The sequence below is a fragment of the Mesoplodon mirus genome (genome assembly GCF_964341445.2).
Source record: "Mesoplodon mirus genome assembly, chromosome: 6".
NCBI lineage: Eukaryota > Metazoa > Chordata > Mammalia > Artiodactyla > Ziphiidae > Mesoplodon > Mesoplodon mirus.
In genome coordinates, this window is record NC_138982.1 from 31,752,837 (window position 1) to 31,767,621 (window position 14,785).

The 14,785-nt window shown below is 55.9% G+C and overlaps 1 protein-coding gene across 1 annotated transcript in view; it reads right to left on the reverse strand.

The window, feature by feature from the left end:
• Positions 1-632: 632 nt before the first annotated feature.
• Positions 633-14,785, reverse strand: part of ADCY5 (adenylate cyclase 5) — a 156,327-nt gene continuing 142,174 nt past the window's right edge. Inside the window, exons 17-21 of the mRNA XM_082625412.1 lie at positions 13,900-14,032; positions 7,388-7,651; positions 6,124-6,328; positions 3,132-3,256; positions 633-1,398 (exon numbers count right to left, since the gene is read on the reverse strand). Coding sequence (XP_082481538.1) covers positions 1,270-1,398; positions 3,132-3,256; positions 6,124-6,328; positions 7,388-7,651; positions 13,900-14,032 — 856 coding nt within the window. The 3' untranslated portion in view covers positions 633-1,269. The remainder of the gene's footprint in view (positions 1,399-3,131; positions 3,257-6,123; positions 6,329-7,387; positions 7,652-13,899; positions 14,033-14,785) is intronic.

A 14,785-nucleotide genomic window follows, 5' to 3' on the forward strand; every position in this document is an offset into this window, starting at 1 on the left:
ACGCTGACATCTCAGGGAGTGAAAGGGTGGAAGGTGGCCGAGCTGTCCACCGCAGGTTGAGGCTGCTTCCCTTGATTCCAACTTGGCCTGAGATGGGAAAGAAGCTTTTGTTTTCTTTTCATTTTGTTTGCATTTTACTTAGGGGAAGTGATGTGTGTGTGTGTGGTGTGTGTGTGTGTGTGTGTGTGTGTGAGAGAGAGAGAGAGAGAGAGAGAGAGAGAGAGAGAGAGAGAGAGAGAGAGAGAGGTGGGGTAATGTGTGCATGCATCTTCCTACCTATGGTACCCCGAAAGGACATGCTCACCGTTCTGGTTGGACCTGGGGAAATCTGAAGTGAGGGAAACAGGTGTCCTGAATGAGACCAGTTCCGCAGCATAAACACACACACACACACACACACTCAAGTACATTGACATACGTACAGTACAAATGAGCACAAATGCCCTGCTGTGCACAGCTGTTTTCTAATATAGAGAATTTACAAAATATAGAATTTGGTATATTTGTTAGATCTCCAAGGTTTTCAATAATACAAAGTAAAAAATACAAAAAGACAAGTTGGGATCCCCGCCCTCCCTCCCCAGTGGCATCCTGCTTTGCCTGTGGGTTTCTTACACGCATACAACTAGCATAGTCTAAAGAAGGGCACAGAAACGTGTTTTGTTTTATTTAATAAATATTTTCTTTTTCTCAGAACCGCCACTCCTTGCTCCGGGGCCTCTGGCCTCCCCCTCACAGTTCTGCCCCCTCCAGGGGCACCGGCTGTGGGTGTGGGCGTGGGAGGAGCCCGCGAGGAAAAGGTCCCTCCAAAGCCAGCACTCCTGCCCAGGGCCCCCTCCACCATGGAGCAGGGCCGCGGCCTCGGTCTGAAGTTTAAAGGCTCACATAGAAAAGCAGCCCCAGGGCCCGGGGCCAGGTGGCGCCGCCTCCCGCCCGCCGAGGCCATGCTCCCGCAGCCCCGCACACGGGGATGCCACGCGCCCAGGCCCCTCCAGCGGCGCCTCTCCGCCCGCGCACGCGCCGCAGCACCCGGTAGAAAACGAGATTCCGACCGAGTCTGGCGGCGTCTACTACAGGGGGAGACATCTTTGGTCAGCTTGGTGCTCGCAGGACGCTGGCACCCCGGGGCCTGGGACGGAGACCGCCCGCCCGCCAAGGCAGAAGCTGCTTCTGGAGTCAAAGTGGAAAATCTCAGGGCGGCCTCGTGGGCTGGAGCGAGGCTTCCGCCGTTTCTCTGGAGGCCAGGCTGCCTGGCGTCCGCGGCGGCTGCTAACTGGGTGGGGGCCCTCCGTTGAGGAAGTATGTCATCATCTCGCCTTTGCCCTTGACCTTGACCACACCCCGGCACTCCAGCTGGTACGTGTTGGCGGCCAGCACCTGGTACATGTCTGTGGTGACCTAGGAGGCAAACGAGGAGAGAGGACAGGCCATTCATGACCTGAGCCCTGACTGCCACCGACTCGGAAGGGTGGGCGGCGTGCCCCTGCGGGGCGGCTCGTCCAATGAAGGGCTTCAGAAACCGGAAGGACGGCAGCACCCACCCCTGCTGCGTGACGTGGCGAGCACCTCACGTGTGCCTGTAGCCCACAAACTGCCTGTCATCGTCCACAGTGGGAGAAATGCAGACACTGAGGGGAGGCGCTCAGGAGCTCACAGCCGTCTGACTCCCCACAATCAGTGCCCAAGGGTTTACCAAAGTCTAACTCCTGAGTGATCAGAAAGTTCTAGAAACCGTTTTTTCACCACAGACAGTTGGAGAACCACTGCTGATCTCATTTCATCCTTCTGTGAGGTAAGAACTATGATCTCAGGCTCATAAAATCTAAGTCACTTGCCCGATGTTATGTAGCTAATAAATGCTAGAGCCCGGATTCACTTCAGATGGTACTGCCTGTCTCTGCTTTGGCTTTTGGAATAAACAGGAGAACTCACAGGTGGTTTCAGTAATGACACAGCACTACTGCAGGGCGAAGGACCAGAGCAGGGGGCACAGGAGCAGCAGGACGACGAATGCCGCACCACAAGGTGATCCAAGAGCCATTTCCGAGCATAGCCAGCACCCGGCCCCCGCCAGCGCCCCCATCACACGCCTGCTGTCGGACCAGGGAGGAGGGGGCAGCATAGTCCGTGAAAGGTAAGCCCCGTGCAAAGGCGAGGTGCTGGGTTGTCATGTGCTTACTGACTGAGCCCCTCACACCTGTCTGTGGGCGGGGTTGCAGGCTCTGTAAACACTCATCCCGTCTCCCCATCTCCCTTGAGGACCTCCACTCCCATCCTGCTGTCCCTTCCCCGCCCCCACCCCCCCGCTTTGGCACAGGGATAGAAGTGAGAGAAGGCCATCTGGCCAGGGCCCTTAGGCAGCACCCGCAGGCCAGCCAGGGCTGTGCTGGGGTCAGCCCCTTTGTTCAGAGGCCCCCCAGGGGAGAGAAGTTAGGGGCCAGTTAAGCAGCGTCAGTGTGAGCAAGGACCTTAACAATGGCCCAGTTTGCACTTGGGAAAACTGAGGCCGGGGAGGCTAAATGACCAGCCACAGCCTCCCAGGGACCCGGGGGTGCCGGACTAGAGCCCAGTCCAGGGCCTCTCTGCGTCAGATTGGAGCAGAAAGAATCAAGGAAGGCCTGAGAAAATAAAGAAAAGCAGCTGAAGAGCAGCAGGCCTGAGAATCACAAGTACCAGATGCAAAGGATGAAGAGAGGAGAAAGTCTCCAGGTCTCTGGCCAGGCCCCTTGGCTGTTGAGGCTGGTGAGAGCACCATCCCGGGACCATTGGCCTCGTCTGGTTCTCAGAGCTAGGCCCTGAGTGCTGTGGGCTCCATTTGGCAAGACCCTGCTCGTTGCGGCCGCCTCGTGTCTGCTCTGCGTGCCTGGTGGCTTGGCATCTGCAGCTGGCTGCCCTCATCCCCCCCAGTTCCTTCTGTGGCCAGTAGAGGGCTTGCATAGGGTAGAAGATCTGTCCAAGGTACCGACGGACCAAAACACAATTGTGTTCTCCAAGCTTCCAAGATACCAGCGCCAACTGCCCCATCACCCTCAAATTTGGCTGCAGAAATTCTGACTGGGAACAGCGGGGGGCCTGCCGGAAGACCACTTAGCATCACACAGAGGTCCCCACATGGGTGCTCCTGCACTCACCTGGATGCGGTCGGGCACGCCGGTGCTGTCCATGCGGCTGGCCACATTCACTGTATTGCCCCAGATGTCGTACTGAGGTTTGCGGGCCCCAATCACCCCAGCCACTACGGGGCCGATATTGAGCCCTGCAGGGGACAGAAGTCAGAAAGCTCATCAGGGTTCAGACTGACGCTTGCCCTGCCTGCCCTCACTACCGTTCCTCCCTCCACACTCGGCAGATTCTCCCCCTGACTCTTGGCCTTAAGACACCCAGGGTCCTCCCGCCCCGAGGCTGTGCCTGACCACAGCTGCCACCGCTCTGCTCCGACTGCACGCTTGCTAACTTGAGACCACAGGAACCCATTCACATAGCTGCTGCTCCTGTGTCCTCGCCACCCAGGCAACGTTCAGCTCCTGCAAACCCACCGCTAGACTGCCCTCTTCAAAGTGTCCAGTAACGTCTTGCGTTGTCTGATTGCCTTTCCTTAATTCCCCCTCTCTTGGTGGCATTGAAGTTTTCACCTTCAATTCAGACTCAATATACCAGACTCGCCATTTTCTTCTTCCTTGCTCCTCTGTTTGTTTCAGGGGTGCCACCATTCTCGTTCTTAGAGCCTACTTCCTAACCCACCTCCCTGACCCCAGAGTCTCCTCTCTCCAGGTAATCCTCCCTCAGGCCTCTGAGCCAGGTCGGTGATGCCGCAGCACCATCCACATGGGCTCTCCCTCTCCATCTCTCTCCTACGCTTCTGCTCCAGTCTGTCCACCTTCCCAGTCCCGCCCAGGACAACACTGAGCAACCATGCCCCTGAGCCTCTGCCGTGCTGGTCTCCACCTCAAGTGTCCTTCCTCCTTCTCCCCTGGCAAAGTCCTTTCTGAACACATCTGCCTCAACCGGCATTCGCTAGACATTTCTTGCCCCATCTCCAAGCCCCAGGGTGCTCCCTCCTATTACATAAACTGTCTCTCACACTGGGCCTTATTAAGCCTCACTGTTGCTTAACTATTTCTTGTGTGTGAGTGGCAGGACCACAAACACAGCAAAAGCTCCCACATACACCCCTTGGCCACTCCCTAAGTCAGAAATGTCATCAGTTTTCAAAACTGGTTTTCAAAACCACGACCCTCCTCTTTGGTCCCATCAAACCACATGTAGCTTTTTACCTCACGTGCTATTCCCAGGCTGGACTGTCGCCCTCACTGGCCAAAAGCCACGCTCCCCAAGGAAGACGTTCCTGAGTCTGTAGGACGGGATCTGCCACACAAGGCTCCCAACTGCCTGCCCAGCTACTTATCTGCCTGCCACTCAGTCCCCAGTCCTGGTCCAATAAAGGAGCTGGGGCAGCTCACAGAAGTAAGTACACACTGGGAGAAAAGTGCAGAGCAGTGCGGGTGAGGGAGATGGGGTGAAAGGAAAATAAGAATGGCAACATCACAGGAAACCAAGAGTGACATTAACACAGAAGCACAGGCTGCCCCTCAGTTAAAGCAGGCCCCCAGCTGGCTCTGGTCTGGCTTTCCAGCAGCCGATGCAAAACGAAAACCTGGTCCAGTCCATAGGCATGTGTCCACGGGCCCACACGGCCAGCTCCTCAGGGAAAGCCCAGTTCCCAAGACTCGGGCCAGAACGAAAGGTCTCCTGAGGACATTCATGATCACAATATTGATTTTTAGGAATCCAATATTTCAGTCTAATGTGCTAATTTTTCGAACTGAAATACCAGTATTTTTGTTGGTGAATCTCTGTCCCTTTTTTTACAAAATTTGAAATCTGAATAATTTTTGGCCTGAGATATTTCTTGGGGGGGTCGATCATACATTAAAATTTTGACAAGAACAAAGGCCTGCTCTTCTGGAAAGCATTCTTTACCTCCACCATCCTCAGAAGGAGGAGAGAGCAATGCTCAACAAAGCAGTTTCTTCTGAAAAAGGAACTCTTACTCTGAAAGCCTGGGCATCCTTGGCAAGATACATGCTAAAAAAACAAACTGCTGAGACACCTTGAACCTTATCAAGCAACACAGAGTTGTGATTCTGAGATCATTTTGTGGATATAGTAGGGGAGCGAACAGGCAAGTGTGCTGATGTACGTGGGTTTTCCCTGCGCTATTCTTTCAGCTCTTCTGTAGAGTTGAAATGTGTCAGAATAAAAGGTTGGGGTAATAAAACAACAAAATTGAATACCAGAAGGTGTAGGCACAGGGAATATAGCCAATATTTTATAATAACTTTAAATGGAGTATAATCTATAAAAATATTGAATCACTATGTTGTACACCCGCAACTAATATAATATTGTAAATCAACTATACTTCAATTAAGAAATAAAATAATAAAATTAATACAAAAAATGAAAAAAATTATATAGGGTTTTGGTTCAAAGATTTTCTGAACAAGTAGAGTATGGCTCTGCCTGTTTTGAAACTGACCCAGGGCCTCTGCTCAGAGCTCCCCACTCTCTCCTGTAGCGGCCCTGCCTCCAGGACACCACAGCATCTACGAAGCTCCTCAAAGCCACCCAGCGAGGGCCAAGGCATTTGACAAAGAAGGGATCCAGGGAAGATGTGTGGACTTATCTCCACATCCTCACCGTTTCTTTCCCCAGTTTGCGTAGACCAGAAGAGCTTTCACAGCACCTAGAAGATCTTGCTCACGTGTGCACAGAAACCACTTGGAGCTCAGCAATAACCTCTCTCTGTCTCTGAGTTCCCACCTCTCCCACCGGGGGCCCCTCTGCCGTTGGCACACAGCATCCCCCCACAAAGCCTTTCTGGCAGGCACAGTGAGTGGGAGAGGCAGGAACTCAGAAAGAGGGTGTCCAGTGCTTACCACCATGCAGAGGAGGCACCTCCAGGCCCTGGGAGAACTCTGCTGTGTGATGGGGGCCTACCCCCACCCCTCGGGCAGGGACACACTGCAATGTTAGCCTCTGCTTGGACCGGGTCATGGTGGCGGCATGGGGGATGGTGGGTGGGAGTCCCAACAAGCCCTCCGGACTCCGGGCCGGGCTCACCAATCTTCATCTGGAAGTTGTTGAAGGAGTGCTCGTTGATGTACTTCATTTGGTCCATCAGCTTCATGGCGAAGTCAGCGAGCGCTTTGATATGGGTCTTGCCCACCTTGTCATAGGTGGAGTCGTTGAGGCCCGAGGCGGCCATGTAGGTGCTGCCGATGGTCTTGATCTTTTCCAGCTGCCTGAACCGATCCTCACTGATGATCTGGACAGATGGAGGACAAACTGGGTCACCCCCAAGTTGGGCACTGAGGTCTGCAGGGAAGTGCAGCAGCACGGCCCCCTCTTGTCTCCCCAGTTCACACAGGGGGGCCCATTTCCATCACCAACTCAGTGCAAAGCCCTGGTGCTCCCCAACAGCCAGGCCTTCTCCAGCACTTACCCTGTGGCTGTCTAGTGGCTGTGGGCTACGAGCCCAGCCCCATACAAGAGCCCCTGGGGCCAGGTCACTAGTCACCTCTGGGGCTCTGTCCTCCGACAGGGATTGGCAGCCACCTTCCCCTTTGCTGGCTCAGGTCTCCATCCCTCCCAGGGAGACCTCCTCATCATTGTCCAGCAGGACGCTCTTCTGTCTCCAGGACCTGCCGAAAGCCTGTCCACACCCATTGCAGCCAACTCCAGTTACCCCACCACCCGGGAGTCTTGAGGCCTGCTTCTGACACTGCCTGGTCCCACCTCCATGCCCCAGCCCCGGTATTCCCGCCGGGCTCGTCCCTCTCACGCTCACTACGCGGTGAGCTCCCAGCCCCGAGACTGCTTTACTGGTCACAGCATCCCCAGGGCCTGGCACACACTGGGTGCTCAACAAGGGAGTAATAAACCAAGAAGAAAATGTCTTTGTTTCTGCCTCTGCTGTTCAGGGCTTTGCATCTTTGTCCTGCCTCCTCCTTTAGCCTGGGAACTCCTCCTCCCTCAGACTCTCTCAAATGCTGAGTCCCAGCCTGAGCCCCATCCAGTCCTAGATGGCATGAGAGGAATGGCGGGTGATGGGGGTGAGTCAGCCAGGCGGGGCTTCGATGGGGCAGCCAACATGCACAGACTGCGAGTTCAAACAGCTGGGCTGAAACCCCAGCTCTGCCACTTGCAGGCAGTGACCCAAGGCAGGATGCTTAACGTGCGGGGGCCTCGACCTCCCCATCGTGACATGGTGATGGGGAGGAAATGTATGCAGATGCCTGTGACAGTGCCTGGGACACAGTCAGAGCGCCTGACGCCTCTGCTCACATCTGGTGATGGGAAAAGGGGCGTCGGGGCCCGGCCGCACCTCGTCAAAGTCGGCGATGATCTCGTTGAGCAGCCGCAGGCACTCGACACCCTCGTTGTTGGCCTCCAGCTCCACGTAGAACTCGGAGAAGTTGGCGATGGAGGCGAACATGACGGCCACGCACTCACACGACTGATAGTAGAGCTCATCATTGCGCCGCTCGCGGGCCAGGAAGTGCGCGGCTACGTCCTTGGGCAGGATGTTGTGCAGCAGCCGCCGGTTGTAGGCCTGCAGCTCCTCCATCTCCTCCTTCTCCTCGGTGGCCTGGGACAGAGGACTCGGTCAGAGGGAGGGCAAGCATTGTGCTGCTCGGAAAAAGGCAGTGCAATCCGCCCACGTGCCAGCGCAGGCCCAAGATTTCAGCAAGTGCTGACTTTGCATCCTCGCTGCTGTCTCTACTTCCTGGTTTTCTATAAAGAGCATCTCTTACTTTGACCAACAGAAAAGAGAGATCTGTAGGTAGCTAACTCTTCCCGCCTGCCTCTTGGAAAGCGACGCCTATGAGGGCATTGATCCTGAAGGAGGGAGCCCTGAGTGAACACAGGTCCCAGAGGAGAGGCCGGAAGGATCCTGTCTGCCCCAGATGAGGAGATGGCAGGAGGGTAAAGGGATGGTCCAAAACCACACCCAAATGGCCCTCCAGCCACCCAAAGGCTCCTCGACTTTCCATTTTCCCCTTCATATCGGGAAATGCGATCGGAAAGGCGGTTTGAGAAAAATCACTTTAGCAGACTGACCACAGAGAAAAGGGCTCAAAGCGCTGCCCGTTCTCCCTGGTTCCCTGAGAGCTGACTCACCCCAGGGCCAGACGCAACCTGCAGGGCCAGGAGGTGCAGGTACCCAGAGGTTCCCACCTGGGCGGGACAAGGACATCACTGATGACTTTGGTTCTCCCCTAGCTTGGGTCCTGGGTCTGGGACAAGCTCACTCTCCATGATAAAGGGGCAGTGCAGAGCCTCGGATCAAGAGGCCAACAGTGGCCCACAGGCTGAAGCACCTCGGCATGCGACGAGCCAGCTGACCAGAGTGTTCAAGGGACACGGGGGTACAGACTGGAGTCTGCTGGCTTCCTCCCCTCAATGGCAAACAAAATGGCCCCCTGAACTGGGGGTGACCGTGTTGGTAAGGCAGGCAGGCAGGCAGGCAAAGAGTCATTGGCAGGGCTGTTTAAAGGATCTAGCCAGCCTGCCTGGGCCTTCCCTAACTACACATGGAGGCCTTTCTATTCACTGCAACTAGAACATCCAAAAGGGCCAGGACTATTTCTCAGAGCCCCGGCTCTCCCGGTAGGCGGTGGCTGCCTACAGGGAAGGAGCTGGCACACCCACCAAGGCTGCAGGACTGGGTCCAGCAGGGAAGGAGAAAGCTCAGGGACCCTAAGGCTCAGGGTCTAAGCCTTGCCTCTGAGGTGAGAGGACCCACTTCATTCCTGGAGCCACTGGAAACGTGGCCACAAGGATGGGGATCACACCCAAGGAAGCTCCTGGACCCTCAGGTGCCTGGGGGCGGTCCAGCGGGCATGTGCTGTCTTCCTGCCAGGTGACTTCTGCTCCTATGAGGTGGGACAGTTTGACCACCCCCCTCCCCATAAATAAGTGCCACCTGCTCCTACTCGGGAACGGGTGTGCCAGAGGGAGAAGGCTGGAGTGGGAATCGCTGTACTTCTCGCCTGCTGTCCCATGGAGGAGCCCCAGCTGGTCCATCTGCCTCTGAAAATGCACCTGACTGCCCCCACTCCTGCTCCCCACATGCCTGGGGACCCTGGAGCGCCTCAGCTCCTCGGATCAGCCTGCAGGTGACAGAAATGTGACACGTGCCTTCCCAGAGCGCCTCTGCCCAACATGGCAGGCAGGGTGGCTGTGGAGGCTGTGCGTGGGGACTCAGGGAGCAGAGACGCGGCTGGGAACGCACACCAAGCGCAGAGGCCCTGGCCAGGTATGGCTGCCACATCTGGGGAACTCTGCCCAAGACATGCTGGCAGCTGCCAGCACAGCCAGCTGCTTCTAGGGCTGGGCTCTGCCCAGGCAGGATAGCTTAGGGGTCCACAGACACTTGCTGGTCCTAGTAAGTTCAATGCTGTGGGAGGGGACAAGAATGGGCTCTCCCGAGAGCTGAGGCCGAGTGGAGGGAGCCTTGCGGGTTAGGGTGTGTTCCTTGTGCAGGTGCTTCGGGGAAGCTAAGAACCCCAGGCTCCCCACCTCCCCGTCAGCACCGCACCCACCCATCATGACCACAGACCCAACAGCTAAATGGGCTGCTGCATAAGACTGGGCGTGCGGAGTGGACCATCACTCACCCATCCCAAGGACCTGCGTTCAGGTTATTGTTTATCCCGCCCCAAAGCCCTGGAGCACAAGGGGAGATGGAGGGAGGTGGATGCATCATGAGCCTGTCAGAGAGCTTGAGTGGAGAGAGGCTGACACACCTAGCAGGTAGAGACACGCTCACCACCCGCCCGCAGACACACACACAGTGTGCATGGCCTTCTTAATTGTTTTCAAAATGGGAAGTGGTCAGCCACTTCCCTTCCAATTTTCCCTTCCTTCCCGCCCTTGTGCAGAGCCCTTGGTGCCTGAAGAAGGAAGTGATCAGAGGAAGGGGTGCCACGTGTGGTATGTCCAGTGTGCAAGGAAGCAGGGCAGTGAGGGGGGAGGGCATGGTAGGGCAGAGAAGGGGGCTGGGGTGGGTGGGAGGTGGGTTCCGTCGAGCAAATGAGTAAATATACGGAAGGGGAGGTTCTCACTGCCAGAGATGATATTTGCATGCATAGAAGGGAGAAGGCTAGAAAGAAGCCTGAGGTGTTGCATTGGCAGTGGGGGTGCTGCTATAAACTCATGGTTTTAAATATCAACAGACAGATATTGGAGTAGTATCCATCTATATGTATGTGTGTATGTGAATGTTTGTTTCTATGTTCCTATATACCTACATACATTTCCTGGCTTTGTCCACAGAGAGGACCTAGAACAGTGAGCACACTGAGTGCCCTGATCTGGGTTTCTAAATACCATTCTCCACTAAAAAGAATTGGGGCACTTTGAAGGGAGAGTACGTGCTGAGCCCCAGACATCTTCTTGTGCCAGAAAGTAAGAAGATGCTCAAAGAATGATGGAGCCAACTGAAGACACACCAGCCAAAGCCAAGACAATTAAAGCATTAAAATAAATGATGAGAGGAACAGAGTAAACCCCATTGAATTCGATAGGAATCCAGGAGTCTATGCTGATGTAGATAAATGAATGACCAAGTAAATGAGAGGGGGAGAAGGAGAGCTCTGCCTTACAGGAGAATGCCGATTAACAAATGCAGAAGGAATGACAGACATAGGTCATCACTACCTGGCAGGCAGGAGTCAGCAATGGATGCTGAGGCTGGTGGGTGAGGTTTGCTGGAGATCAGAATATTGGCGTAATACCAGAGTATCTTTCCACAAAATGCTAATTGAGTACAAAGGGGAAGATGGGGACCTGACAGTGGAGAAATCTGGCAGACACCCACTTGAGTGGGTGATCAAGGTAAACGTCACCAGGGGTGGGACAGGCCAACATAGAGGAGTCCCCAGGGTGATGCTCTGAGAAGTGCACAGTGTCATTTCCACGGTTTTCCTCCAAGAAGGCATGGCCTGAGTCTGGACATGGGAAACATCAAGGGCTCTAGACTGAGGGTCACAGAATAAGGACCTCTTTAAGACTGGCAAACATGAGAGGAAAAGAAAGACAGGAGACATGACAACTAAATGCATAGGGTACACCAGATGGGATCCAGGGCCAGAATTGGGACAGCTGACACAACGTGAACAGCTCTGTGGGTGGGATGGTATTGTGGGTGCACAGTGTTGATTTCCTGACTGGGAGTTCGCACGGGGATAACGCAGAGAGTGTCCCTGCTTTTGGGAGGTAGACACTGGAGAATTTAGGGGGGTGATGGGGTATTGTTTCAGAAAAGAGAGAGGGGGGGTGACGGAGCAAATGTAGACAAATGGCTGGGGAATCTGATGAAGGGACTGGTGGAGTTCTTTATACTGTTCTTTTAACTATTCTGTAAGTTTAAAGTTATTTTTTAAAACTTCCTCCCATAAAAGAAGATAAAAATGGGGGGGGGGTGCATGGGTGTGGGGTAGGAAGTCAGGGAGGAAAGATAAAGAGTGGAAATGACCTGTTTCTGCAGCCACATGTGGAAAGATACACTAACAATACAAGTGCCTGACATCGACTGGGTCTCCAAACCTCCCTAAACCCTCAGCACAGCTGGGGTTGGCAGGGGAATGGATGGGGGCGGGCTGCAGCCGGGGACGCAGGAGGCAATGGGAGTGCTTTGGGCAGATGTTGGGGCCTCAGACCAAGGGGACTGGAGGAAGTCTTGTCCACAACACACCCCTTTTTCCCTGGCTGTTTTGGTTTGGGGAGGTTCACCCTGGCTGAAAGCTGGAAGGCTTCAGCTCTCTGGGAGAGACAGGCACACTGCCTCATGGCTCCTTCAGGTCTTCCGGGGCTACGAGAAAGCTCCTGTTGCCTGGGCACCGGGGAGCCAGAGGTAGGGGCTCCTGGCAAGCTCCAGGCTACTCTGCTCAGCAGGCAGGTGGCCTCGGTTTGACCCTGTGCCCTCAGGAGCTGGACAAGGCCCCGGGATGCGGGTCAAGGGGCAGCTGGTCACAAAGATGCAGAGTGGCAGGCTCACCGTCCCTGGCCTCCGCCCCTTTCTCGGGTCCTTTGTAACACAACAGGGTCACCTAACAGCAACCACCTTGGGAAGGGCTCCCTGGGGGCTCCTGGGGGAGGCGGGGGTTGTGAGCAGAAGAGTGGAGGGGCATTGGCCCTGGACCCCACAAAGCCTGGTCAGCCCCCAGGAGAGACTTGGGGACCTCCTGGGAACTTCCCCAAGAAGAGAGGCGTGAGCAAGTCGGAAGGAGGCTGGGAGGCTGCTCTCCGAGAAGAGAAGGTGCAGCCTCACACTGGGTACCCCCGAGGCCCCTCCCAACCCAGGGCATTCCGCATGGAAAACATGCTCCCCCAGCCTCAGGGCACCCCCACCAGAGACACCCAATAGCAGGGGCAGCCAGATGCCCCCGTCTTCACTCAGAATCCAGTGAAAATCCAGGGCCTCCTGCCCCGGCCCGAAGACTTTAATCTCAACGTTACTAGGAAGCGGAGGATGGAGGAGGCCTAAGTGAGTTGCAGATGAGCTGAAGAAGTAGTCTGCACACAGGGGCCAGGCCAGGGGAGGCAAAAAAAGCCAGGCTAAGCTATGCCTTGCAGGCGGCTGGGCTGGAATAACAGGTCTGAACCCCACCTTCACTCCCATCTAAGACCAGGCTTTCTCTTGGGGCTTCCCTGGTGGCACAGTGGTTAAGAATCCGCCTGCCAATGCAGGGTACACGGGTTCGAGCCCTGGTCCGGGAAGATCCCACATGCCACGGAGCAACTAAGCCCGTGAGCCACAACTACTGAGCCTGCGCTCTAGAGCCCGCGAGCCACAACTACTGAAGCCCACATACCCAGAGCCCGTGCTCCGCAACAAGAGAAGCCACCGCGATGAGAAGCCCGCGCACCGTAACGAAGAGCGGCCCCCGCTCGCCGCAACTAGAGAAAGCCCATGCACAGCAATGGAGACCCAACACAGCCAAAAATAAATAAAATAAAATAAATTTATATATTAAAAAAAAAAGGCAAGACCAGGCTTTCTCATGGGCCCTTGCGTGCCCGCTCCTGCATCTTTTGAGGTGGTCCAGCAGGTCGGAAGGGGCCACAGGGGCTGCTGCTGTAGCACCTGGAATACGCTGTGCATGGCCCAGCAGCACCCCTCTGGCAGGTGGACACAATCAGGGCGCAGGGCACAGAGCATGGAGGGCAGAGTGCTGGCTGGATTCCAGCCCCACCGGGGCACCCAGCACCCAGCACCTCTGCCCCTGCCTGAGCCACCTCTCATCAAGGCCAGGGCACAGCCACCTGGCTGGACTTCCTGTCGACGATCTTTGATGCCCCTTCCAGCCATCTTCCCCTGGAGGGGTCTTCAAGCCCAGCTTAGGTCACATCGAGCCCTGCTCAGAAGCCTCTGGCACCACCTCCCGCACTAAGGCCTCCGCGGCCCCAGGACTGCACTCCCCCTACTTCTCTCCTCTCCTCCTGCCACTGTTTCCCCCCTGCCCTCCTGACTCCTTGCTGCCTCTGCCACAAACTGGGCCTGCCCATGCCTCCCCTCTGTCCCGGCATCTGGATGCCCATGGTCTGTGTGACTGAAGAGCCTCTCTCCCAGGCCCATCAGAGTCCCCGTACCAGGCACTGTCAAGGGTGGGTTTGTCTGGAGCTCCAGGGTTTTGCCTCTTGACCCCAGAGAGCAGGGAGCAGACTCGCTGGGACGTGGGGCACCGGTCAGCTGGTGAGCAGGACACCTTGTCAGTGCAGAACCCAGGCCCAGCCCAGCCCAGCCCAGCGGATGTACTGCTCACTCACAAAGTGCCATGAGGCCTGGGGGTCCCGCCCCACCCCCGACCCCCCCAGCCCGGGGCCACCCACCTGCAGTTTCCAGAGGAAGTCGAGGCGGGCGGTGGACTCCACCTGCTGGGCGTGCAGGTACAGGGCCAGCACAAAGACCGAGATGATGATGGGCGTCACCACCTTCAGCGCCACCTTGGTCGCGTGCTCAGGGCTGCAGGCGGGAGGTAGATGTCCTGGCACTTCATGCCGGGCTCTGAGGCCCCTCAGGCCTTTTTTTCTACCTCCCACTCCAGCCCCCCTATCCTCACCCTCCTTCTCTAACTGCCTGAGGTGTGCCTCCTCCAGGAAGCCTTCTCAGTGGGCAGCCCCTGCTCAGCCCCGGCTCAGCCTGCAGCTCAGCAGCCAGCACTCTTCTCCTGATGGCTCCCTCTCCCCCGTCACTGGGGCGCTTCCCTCTGGTTACATCAGGGGATGAACGAGGCCCTTGTAAAAGGCAGCGTGTACATCTCAGGGCTTTCTCAGTTGACAAGACGGGGGTTGTAACAGGGGAGCCAGGCAGGCCATACTGACCATCTCTGGGCAACCTTGGGCAAGTCCTCTTAATTTCTCTGAACCTTAGTTTCCTAATCTGTAAAATGGGATAACACCCATATTTCAAGATTGTGGCAAGAATTATAGACGCTGTATGCAAACTCCTTGTACAGTGTCTGACAAACAGTAGAAAATCCAAAACTGGTAGCTATTATTGTCTGACTATATTTCTGTTAACATTATTAATACTCCCAATAAAAACAGCTGTCCCTGACCCTGCTCCTGTCCCAGCAAAGAGCCCAAACCTTGAAGGCTGTGTAGACTCCCTGCCCAGGAGCAGCCCCGAGGCAGGGCCTAACCTACACGCCCTGCAGGCCTCTCCTCAGCTCCTCTCCTCTGGGGGCAGAAGGGGCACCTGTTCTCCTGCACCCAG